The sequence below is a fragment of the Danio rerio genome, chromosome 9 (genome assembly GCF_049306965.1).
Source record: "Danio rerio strain Tuebingen ecotype United States chromosome 9, GRCz12tu, whole genome shotgun sequence".
Taxonomy (NCBI): Eukaryota; Metazoa; Chordata; class Actinopteri; order Cypriniformes; family Danionidae; genus Danio; species Danio rerio.
Window position 1 is genome coordinate 34,691,434 of NC_133184.1, and position 11,067 is coordinate 34,702,500.

An 11,067-nucleotide genomic window follows, 5' to 3' on the forward strand; every position below is an offset into this window, starting at 1 on the left:
TGATGAATTTGAGTGGACCACTGTCATTGTTTTGAGAGGCTTAGTGTTTGCACTCTTAGGTGAGATAAGCCCACAAACGGCATACTTATGTTAGTCAACAAACATTAAATTTGCTTAAAATAATTAATTTTGACATAACCGTACATATTTCACCTTTTAATTACGCAATCCGCTGAATTGTTTGTCTCTGATTAATTAATTGAACCCCACAAACCTTGTGTGATCCATGCAGGGAGTCAGAAGCAGAAAGTATATTGCAGAATTTAATTCCATCATGGTGTAATGCGAACGATTTGTGATAGAATAAATTTTCCCATGCTGTGATCTAATTTTTAGGCCTGTAAATCCTCTTATAGGTGTGCATGTGTGTGTGTTGATGTGTTGGCTGCTTGCTTTGAGATGGCAGGTGGCACTAGAGCGTGTGTGCGCTCCAAATTAGTAATTTATGAGAGGATAAATCAATGCACAAGGCCTGCGCTTGAAGTCTCAGTATAAGCTGTGATATTCATGGATTGCTGGCCTCATGTGACTCTTTAACAAGAGCGTGATGGTTCAAAGTTTTATTTTTTCTTCAGAAAAACTGTTTATCCTGTTTGTGCAGGGGTTGTAAATCACATCACTAGCTAAAGTCAGAAGCAAGAAAGGCTAAAATAGTTGGAGTGATGTGGGAGAATGCACTTGTTTGCTTGGTGGAGGTGAAGACTTGGATTTTCAAAGATCAAATTGAAAGTGACACCATGAAACCAAGCACCCAATATGCAGTGCAGAATTCCCTCAAGGTGAAGAAATGAGGGCAAGAAAAGATTAAAAGTTTGGAGGGAAAGGCATAAATGAGAGGGCAATGTGGTGCATAGTAATGAAATGGAAAAGCTGAATAATAATTATGAGCTGCACTTGGTATCCTAGGGATCATTCCTTCCTTTTTTAATAAATGATCACTAGCAAATATATTCCAGCTAGTATGGAGGAAGCAGAATGTTTTGCTAGCAAGCAAAAGAAATGTATTAGTTTAGCTTCTGTACTGTCTAAACTTAAGTAGTGCCTAAGCATACTGTATGTGACTTGAAATTGATGCCAGCAAAGGTGCTTAATAGTTCTTTAGGCATTGCATAATTTATCCCAAAAAATTAAAATATGCTGCTCATTTACTCCCCCTCTGGCCATTCAGGATGTAGGTGACTATTTTTGTTCAGTGCTACAACATTAAATAAGCTTTTTAGATGAAACTGTGGTCTCTGGTGATTCATAAAATGCAAGTTAACGGCTAACAACACTTTGAGAGTCAAAATATAAAATGATTATTGCATTATCTCCTGCTTTATCTGCTTGTCCTGTATTTCCTGCATTTATGGTGCATTTATAAAACAGGTCATCTTTGGCTACCTTTACACTACAGGCAAAATGTGGCCCGAATAAAATAATTTTTGTACACGTGCTCAGATCTGTTTTTGTCATGACAGTTTTTGCAATCCGACTGCAGTGTGAACAGTCTTATTGAAATTCATGTGACTTTTACATAATTTTCGATTGACACGCATCATTATTCTATACTGGTTAGTGCTGCAAACACCCTCTACTCCTCAGTGGCATAGCAGAATAGCATACAAGGCAAATACTTTACCCGAAAAATTTAATAGTTGTTCATTTTAAATATATATTTTTTTGAATGACAGCTGGCGCTCATAGGATGACGCAGTGGCGCAGTAGGTAGTGCTGTCGCCACACAGCAAAAAGGTCACTGGTTCGAGCCTCGGCTGGGTCAGTTGGCATTTCTGTGTGAAGATTGCATGTTCTCTCTGTGCTCACGTGGATGCGCTGGTTTCTCCCACAGTCCAGACATGGGGTACAGGTGAATTGGGTAAGCTAAATTGACCGTAGGGTATGGGTTTGAATGAGTGTGTATGGATGTTTTTTAGAGATGGGTTGCAGCTGGAAGGGCATCTGCTGTGTTAAACATATGGTGGATAAGTTGGAGGTTCATTCCGCTGTAGCGACCCCAGGTTAATAAAGGGACTAAGCCGAAAAGAAAATGAATGAGTGAATGAGCGGGCGCTCATTAACCAAACATTAACCATCAACCTGTAACCAAAAAAGGGTTGTTCATCAACATACACTGTAAAACCCAATAAGTTAAGGTAACTCAAACCATTTTAGGAAACCGATTGCAACAAACCATTTAAGTTTAAAAACTAATCCAACTGAGTACTGTGAACTTAATCCATTTGAGTAAATTCAGCAATTTGAGCACAGTAAAACCCAATAAATGAAGAGAACTCAAACCAACTGAATACTGTAAAACCCAATAAGTTAAGGCAACTCAAACTGTTTGAGTAAACCGATTGCAACAAACCATTTGAGTTAAACTAATCTATATGAGTACTGTGAACTTACTCTATTTAAGTTGAAGTAATGAGGTATTTAATTAACTGAGTTCAAAACTTTTTTTACAGTGTGCCTGCGGCTGCTTCTATTAATATATTAATAACAAATCACCAAAAAACACGTATTTTAGGTTTCAAAAACTACACTAGTACTAGAAAAAAACATTTAGAGTTCATAAAAAACACAGCGGTTGTCTGTGGAAAAAGTCAATAATCATTTTAAACATAATCTGACAACAGGCTTTATTCTATACAGTACATACATTGTGTGCATAATTAGACATGTTGTGCTGCGCGTAGTTGTACTTTTGCGCATATGGGTCAGTTTAGGGCCATGATCTGTTCACACTGCAAATCTGTCACATTTGTAAGAACAGTGTAAACAGCTATACAAAAAGATCCGATCTGAGAAAAAAAATCTAATTTGAGCATTAAGCCTCACAGTGTGAATGAAGGCTTTTAGATGCCAGAGAGCACCAAATATGATCATCCTCTTATGAGGGACTCTAATTCTAAAATGTAAAAAGCATCTATATAGTTTCTTGCATGTAAAACCTACACTGTATAAAATGCAGTGTTCCACACAGTTCATTCATCTTGTCCCAACAAAAATCTTGTTAAGTTAACTTTACATTTTTAACAAAATTATGTAGATTGAACATAAAACTTAAGTTGTCCCAATGCAATCTCAAGAATTGTGTAGTTTCAGCTCATTTTAAATAAGAAGTTTGAACAAGTAAAAAAAAACATTTTTGAGTGTATTTTATGGTGTAAAAATGTTATAAATGGGTCTAAAATATTCTAAATATTATAATTGTTATCAAACCCAATAATAAATAACAGTTTCTATTAAATGTCTTTAATACAGTTTTTCCCTTCATTTTATAGAATTGTATTAATTTATTTACAGATGTTTATTTTTATTTATCACTGTAATCTAATTTGTATTTATTTGTTTGCTTTGATTATTTATTTATTTTATTTACTAAAAGAATTAAATCTCATTTGTACCGTGTGCACTTTACTGCATTCTAAGGCTCCCTCTCTATTCCTACTTTAGATTTTTTTAAAAACAGCATTTCCTAGCACTTCCAGTGCAGCAAATATCACAGAGGAAGTGCTAGAAAGTGCCTCTTCATGATGAATCGCTTGTTGAATGCCTAATTTGTAAATCAATTTGTATAAAAGCATCTACTAAATGAATCCATGTAAATTATTCATTCATTATTTTGAATGTATTTTTTTTCTCTTTCATGCTTTTTCTTCAAATATTTCCACAATCGCTAATAGAAAATGCTTTGTACTGTGTATGAGCTTGTTAACACATTCCTTTCTTTTTTTTTAGGTAATGTTTGAAAGCCCCTAGAAAGGAACCTGTCATCTTGTGCAGCTTCATGTATGTCCTGCTCTTGGCCTCCACTTTACCAGTCTCTGCATTCCTCCCTCCGCTGCGTTAAACCAATCACAGCACAGACGCCATTGCCATGGACACGGATTCAATCCACTCCGGCTATTCCCACCACTCCAACAGATCACGAGGGTCAAACAAACAGAGGTAAACCGCCTGAAGTGACACACTCTCCACTGGCGTTCATGTGCCTCTCTCTGTCTCTCTCTCTCTCTCCTTCCACATTTATTCATGCAGAAAATTAATATTGTCATCATGAAAACATTCTGCATTTATTTCAGGCTTCAAGGGTATTACCGAAATTAAATGAATTTGTCTGTGAAATGATTCCGTTGCTCATTAGCGATGGGATGTGTTTAATTACTTTAAGATTAAATTATTGAGCATTTGCCTCTGATGATTGTAAATTATTGCTTTGAAAAGGTAATCAAGGTGTCATAACTCATTAAAGAAATGTTCCTGGTTAAAGGTTCACTCATTAAAAATTAAAACCACGTCAGATTTGATTAAACTGATGCGTAGTCACATGAGATGAAGGCCTGGTTAACATCTGGATTTGAGATGTGTTTATGTCAATCAGACCACAAGTTAAATGTACTAAAAACCGGGTCTTGATTTACTTTTTTATTGTAGCTGTGATCTGAGAGTAGCAACATGGTGGCTTAGTGGTTAGCACTGTCGCCTCATAGTAAGCAGGTCTCTGGTTCGAGTGCAGGGTAGGTCAGTTGGCATTTTTGTGTGGAGTTTGCTTGTTCTTCCCATGTTTGTATGGGTTTCCTCCGGGTGCTCTGGTTTCCCCCACAGTCTAAAGACATATGCTATAGGTGAACTAGATAAACTATGTGACTTTTAAATGGAGTGTTTTGATATGTAAATGGCTATGAGAAAGGCTATGAGAAAGGCATCCACTGTGTAAAACATATGCTGGATAGGTTGATGGTTCATTCCACTGTGGTGACCCCTGATAAATAAAGGGCCTAAGCTGAATAAAAGAATGAACTGAGAGCATTTCAGAGTATTTGTGAGGTCTTTAAAAGTCTTAATATTTTAAATCTCACAAATAAAAATTTTAGGCCTTAAAAAGTCTTAAATTTACTGAAATATTGTCTTGTAGGTCTTAAATCTTTTTTAAACAGGTCTTAATTTTCCTTTGTTCATGTATTGCAATCTGGTCAAAACTCATACACTGAATCACCAAAAACCCGTGTTAATAAAACTTTAAAGGTATTTTTTTTTAACTCTATTTAGGAAAATGGATTAATTGTTTTCCTTAGAATAACATTTGTTTAAAATAAATGTGTTCCATGTATGTACAACTGAGGACACCGGCCTGGAGTGTTGTGCATAGATTTAGTTTATTATAGTTTTTAAAACTTTTAAACCATTTGTGGATGTGTATGGATACAAGTAGAGCTTGCTTGATTTTACACCATATATCAAATATTTTGATAAGAAATATCTAAAATATTAAAATTGTTATTATTTGTTCATTATCGTAATATTACATGTTTTAAATTATAATTTATATTTTCGATAGGGCAAATAAAAATATTGGCGGCACAGTGGTGCAGTAGGTAGTGCTGTCGCCTTACAGCAAGAAGGTCACTGGGTCGTGGTTCGATCCTCGGCTCAGTTGGCATTTCTGTGTGGAGTTTGTATGTTCTCCCTGCCTTCGCGTGGGTTTCCTCCGGGTGCTCCGGTTTCCCCCACAGTCCAAAGACATGCGGTACAGGTGAATTGGGTAAGCTAAATTGTCCTTAGTGTATGAGTGTGGGTGTGAATGTGTGAGTGGATGTTTCCCAGAGATGGGTTGACGGCATCCGCTGCGTAAAAACTTGCTGGATAAGTTGGCGGTTCATTCCGCTGTGGCGACCCAGGATTAATAAAGGGACTAAGCCGACAAGAAAATTAATAATTGAATAAATGAATGAATGAATGAATGAATGAATGAAATAAAAATATTTTCCATTTGGGCTATTTGAAAAAAGTCTAAAATTTTATTCATAATGGTCTTAAAAAGTCTTTAAAATTTTTTACTTGGTGAAACCTGCAGAAACCCTGATTTTGCTATTTGGGTCTTATCCCATATATAACAATTTTACGTATTGTCAGAAATGAGGCAAATTCATACATAATCATACACTGTCAGAAACAAAGGTACAAGAGCTGTCACTGGAGCAGTACCTTTTCAAAATGTACATATTTGTACCTGAAGAGTCCATATTGGTACCTCAAAGGTACATTTTAGGTGGATTTGGGTACTGAAATGTGCCTTTGAGATACCACTAAGGACTTTTTAGGTACAAATATGTACCTTTTGAAAAGGTACTGCCCCAGTGACAGCTCTTGTACATTTATTTCTTAGAGTGTATGGTTCTATTGGTACAATAACGTACAATTTTTTAAACGGAGGCTTGTTTCCAAATTTCGCCCCTAAATGTCATTGGGGGATGAGAAAATCATATCAAAATAAACAAATGAGATTGTAAAGTCATATAAATTAGCCACTAAATTAAACATTTGCGAATTGCCACTGTATTGAGTTGCATATTCTCACAGCTCTCCTTGTCAGTATTTTATGATATGCTTTAATGCTTTTAGACAGCGTAGTCCACACCCACTGTAATTAGGAAGTTATTTATTGAGCTCCACTATTGTTTGGTTTCCTATAAAAACCTCAGAGAAAAGCCCAAACAGGCCTCTGAAATTCCAGCATTGCAGCAGGGGAATGTATGTCTTCAGTGAGAAAACAACAAATGCATGTTCGCTTTGTATTTGGCTCTTAACTTGGTTTTATAACCCTTTGCTTCAGTCAGTTAAAGGGGGTCATGAACTGCATGATGTACTCTGAAAACAATGTGGCCGATTTTGGTTAAAATGTACCAGTAGTACAAATAAATTGATCTGTTACAGGTAAAGCAGTAGTGACACAGGGTAAAAACATTGTTGCTGGTTGCTTGTGTGTTGCAGCATTACTGTCAGATTCATTTTAGACTACACTGCATCATCATTTATTTTCAGTCTCTCCGGAAAGACTGCGTCGAGCTGCTTGGTTTTACTCTGGATTTGTTTTTATACAAACAAATGAACAGCGTCATGTTGATAAGTTAATAAAAACTCTTTCATAATGTTAAACTAAATCTACACAGTACACGACGGCATAACATGACTAAAGATAAGAGACCTATCATAATCAGTGATTCTGTCTATACTGAATGACACACAGTGCTTGAAATGGGAGGAAAAATGCCTTCCTTTTTTATCGTATTAACTTTAATAGTATGCCTATAATGTGCTACAATTTAATCTGATATTTTCATTACGGATGTCCCGATCAGGTTTTTTTGCACTCAAGTTCGAGTCCGAGTCATTTGATTTTGAGCATCTACTGACACCGAAACCCGATCCAATACTGCTATAATACATGACAAAGAATAAAGAAGAGAGATGAAACAAATCCAGGATGTTCTTTATTTTTTATTTAATTCACCTAATTTTAACATTCAACAACTCTGTTAACAAACACAGCACTTCTGTGAGCAGGCCCGGATTGGCTAATCGGGAGGACCGGGAGAATTCCCGGTGGGCCGGTCCGTTTTTTGGCCGCGAGGGCAGGTGTCCCTAGCTCCAGAATCTGTTGCTCTCAGCAGTCACACTTTTTAAATTAATTTATTTACTTACTTGACTACAGTCTTCTTATTCATTATTTTACCGCAGCTCTGCTCTTTTTTTATACAACCAGCCTACAGGTTAATGATGATATTAGTCAGATGAGTCAGTACTTCATATACAACTGTTGTGGTCCAGTGGTTAGCACGTTAGATTACGACGCCGCCGACCCGGGTTGATTCTTGTCTGAGTATGTTTTTTTTTTTTTTTTTAATTATAGTTTTATTGTTAAGACATATAATACTGTTAGGGTTTTTGAACATTTAAAGTTCTAAAGCAGCTGTTTTCTCAAAAAAAAAAAAAAAAAAAAAAAGACGTACAGTGTAATTAGAAACTGAATTGGAAATGACCTTATTTTAATATAGTCAGTCATGAACTGAGGTGGGCCGGTCTAAGGCTTGAAACTCCAGGGCTGAAAAAGAGTCCCACTCCGGCCCTGTCTGTGAGGTAGATTAAACAATCAAGTAATAAACAACATAAATTCTTTAATTTTGGACTTTAGTGCAACAGTAAATATGAAAAAAAAATCTAATATAAAAACAAATAGCTCCTCAACTTCAAATATCTGGCAGACAATCCCAAGTTTACATAACTCAAAGTTTGCTATGGCAATGTTGTCGTCATCAACTTTATAATACTTCTAGACCACAGACATACTCGCGCTTTCCATTTCAAGCTGATTCTGTGTTCTACTTCAACTTTTTCTCTTTTAACATTTAACCCAATAATGTCTCTGCAACAAAGTGATGTCAGGCCGCACATGTTGTTGTTTCTGTGTGAAGTCAAGAAAGAGGTCTAACTCTGTGCCGCCGCATAACTATAAATATGTTAAAAAATAATGAGAGTATATACATATACATTTATATTTGAGTCCTGATTGGGAGGTAACGTCAGATTTCGATCAAGTTAAAAACCGCGTTATCGGGCCTGATCACATTAACGGAGCTGGACATCCCTAATTTTCATATAATATAAAATATGATTTTCAGTTTGTGAACTCTTCTCTCGTTGATTTAATTTATGGCATGCGTGTAACACACTAAACACATTAAAATGCAATTCAATGCTTAAGATCCTGGGCTTCTGTTTTACTTATTTAATTACAGGAATATTGTTATGTGCAGAGAGCCACTACCTATAAACAAGGTACTCCTGGCACTGCTAGCTCAAAAATCCCTGACAGTAATCTTATATATATATCTGTTTGTGATGTAGAAGTGCTAGCACCTACTTTTGACATAAGAGGATAGTTCTTCCAAAAAATTAAGCTACGTTTCAACCAAAAATTAACATTCTGTCATCATTTACGCGTACGTACCTTTTTCCAAGCCAATTGTTATGGTCTGTTGGAAACTGGTAACTGTTGACTTCCATAGTATTTGTTTTTCCTATAATGTCAATGGTTACAGGTTTCCAACATTCTTGAGCAGAATTTCTTTTTTCCAACAGGACAAAAAGCTCAAAAATGGTTATGGAACAAGTCTAGAGTGAGTAAATGATGACAGAAGTATTTTTGGGGTGAACTATCCCTTTTGTGTTGTCAATATTTACTCACATTTTGCTTGTTCTACTTAATTTTTTTTCTTCTATTGAACACAAAAGAAAATATTTTGAGGAATGCTTGTAACCAATGTTCTTAAAAGTATATTTTTGTGGGTAACAGAATAAATGAAGTCAAGGCTGATGAAATATTAATTTTTAGGTGAACTACCCCTTTAACGATTATATTTGCAACATCACAGGGATGTTTTCTTTCTTGTGTAGTTACTGTGTTAGGATTAAAAGGAAGCCAATGACAAGGACTGTTTTTCGACAGCTTGGCACTGTGCAACTTCTTATAATCCTTAATGCATCTGTGTCATTAAGTTGCTTGAGTATTCTGTGTTCGCTTCTCTTTTGTTTCTACTCACTTCCACCATGAATCAATGGACAAAACTAAAGAGGCAATGATGTTGTTGCTTATCATACTTAGAAAAAAAAAACCCAAAATGAGTTGATCAGACAGCTTGGCTTCAGCTTGGAAACATTTTCATTTTTGAGTTCAACAGGATGCTGTACAATGCTCACATACATGGCAAAATGTAATCAAATTAGATTTAAATTTTTATTAAAGGGTCACTCCACTTTTTGGTAAATAGTTTTTGGTAAGTTTTTAAATCCATTCAGTTGATCTCCAAGTCTGGCAGGAGCACTTTTAGCTTAGCTTAGCATAAATCAATGAATCTTTTTTGACTAGTAGCAGCTTTCTCTAAAACAACCAAAAGGTAATTTATAAAAGTACATTTTATCATTTAAAGCTTATATTTAAAGTCTTTTTTCAGTAAAAGTCAAGGATCTTTATAATGAAAAAAAGATCTTTATACCATAGTTTCATTATGCAACACCTGAAAATAGTCCCTAGCTATAGGTATCTACCAACGTGAATGACACTAATATCATTGCACCTGCTGCAGCCTTGGTACAGCAGCAAAGATCCTTGATTATTTACACCATAATGTAATTATAGTTCTTATCCATATCGGACTAGAAAATATTGACTTTTCTTTTATCGTCAGTCTTGGCACATGATGTAACTACAGAAGAATCAAGCTTTAAGTAATAGCAAAGAGCATATAATCAACAAGAGGCGACACTCAATAGAATGTTCCATTGCAACAGCAGCGCCCAGCAACAACCTCGGATTCTGCCATTTTGGAGTGAAAGTGGTCGGCCTTCCATTGGATCTTATTGCTGTTGCGATGGCAAGCAGCTGCTTTGTTTGTTATTTATTATTTAAAAAGTGCATTAAAGCTGAGATATAACCTGAAAGACCAGCACTTTTAATAGTTTATTTACAGACTTATAATATGCTGTTGTTCTATTGGAATTTTCATTCCAAAATGGCCACTGCGTCTTCTAGTGGCTGTTTCCCAAAATGCACTAGAGTGTCGCCTCTTGGTGATTCTATGCTCTTTGGTAATAGTTATCAATTTTCTTTGGTCATTTTTAAACCAGATGCTAGTGATATAATCCTATCCAATGATCTTTGCTAAGATTAGGAGACCACCTAAATGCATTTAAAAATGACAAAACTGTTTAACTCTAGAGGATTATAAGCCTATTTTCAAAAAGAAGTGCTGTGTTTCTTACTTTTTAACATTTTAAAAGACAGTAACTTATTCTAGGTGTATTATTTTGCGTGTTTAATTGATAATTTCAATGTCTAACCATCATTCTGGCAAGTCAGTGATGTGTAATGAGCAAAAAATGCTCAGGCTCAATTATTTACTTTCTACACAGCTACAAATAAGGCTAAGCTGCAGATTTAAGATCAGCAGCACACATTTCTAATGGCTGGGTGTAGACGGACACCTCAGTGTTTCACCGGGGGCTATCATGCTGCCTCTCCCATTCAGAATCAACACCCAGTTTATATAACTGCTAATTACAATCCCATGCTTCCTGCAGGGTATTTAGTACCGAAATACACACATCTTGTAGAGCCTAACTGCTGGGAATAAAGGCTTTGTTGTTTTATTCATTTATTGCATTTTTAATAAATCTCCTTGGGTATTAAATTCTAAGACCTTTCGCACTATTAAAAACAAGGTAAACATGTAGACTTAAGGT

General features: G+C 35.7%; 1 protein-coding gene across 5 annotated transcripts in view; it reads left to right on the forward strand.

Annotated features, from left to right (window-relative positions):
- vangl1 (VANGL planar cell polarity protein 1) overlaps positions 1-11,067 on the forward strand; it is a 69,473-nt gene that overhangs the window by 17,143 nt on the left and 41,263 nt on the right. For 4 of the 5 annotated variants that reach the window (XM_068223355.1, XM_005167685.5, XM_068223356.1 and 1 more), the window contains exon 2: positions 3,727-3,936. In XM_068223355.1, the coding sequence (XP_068079456.1) occupies positions 3,866-3,936 (71 nt within the window). In that variant the 5' untranslated portion in view covers positions 3,727-3,865. 5 annotated transcript variants of the gene reach the window in all.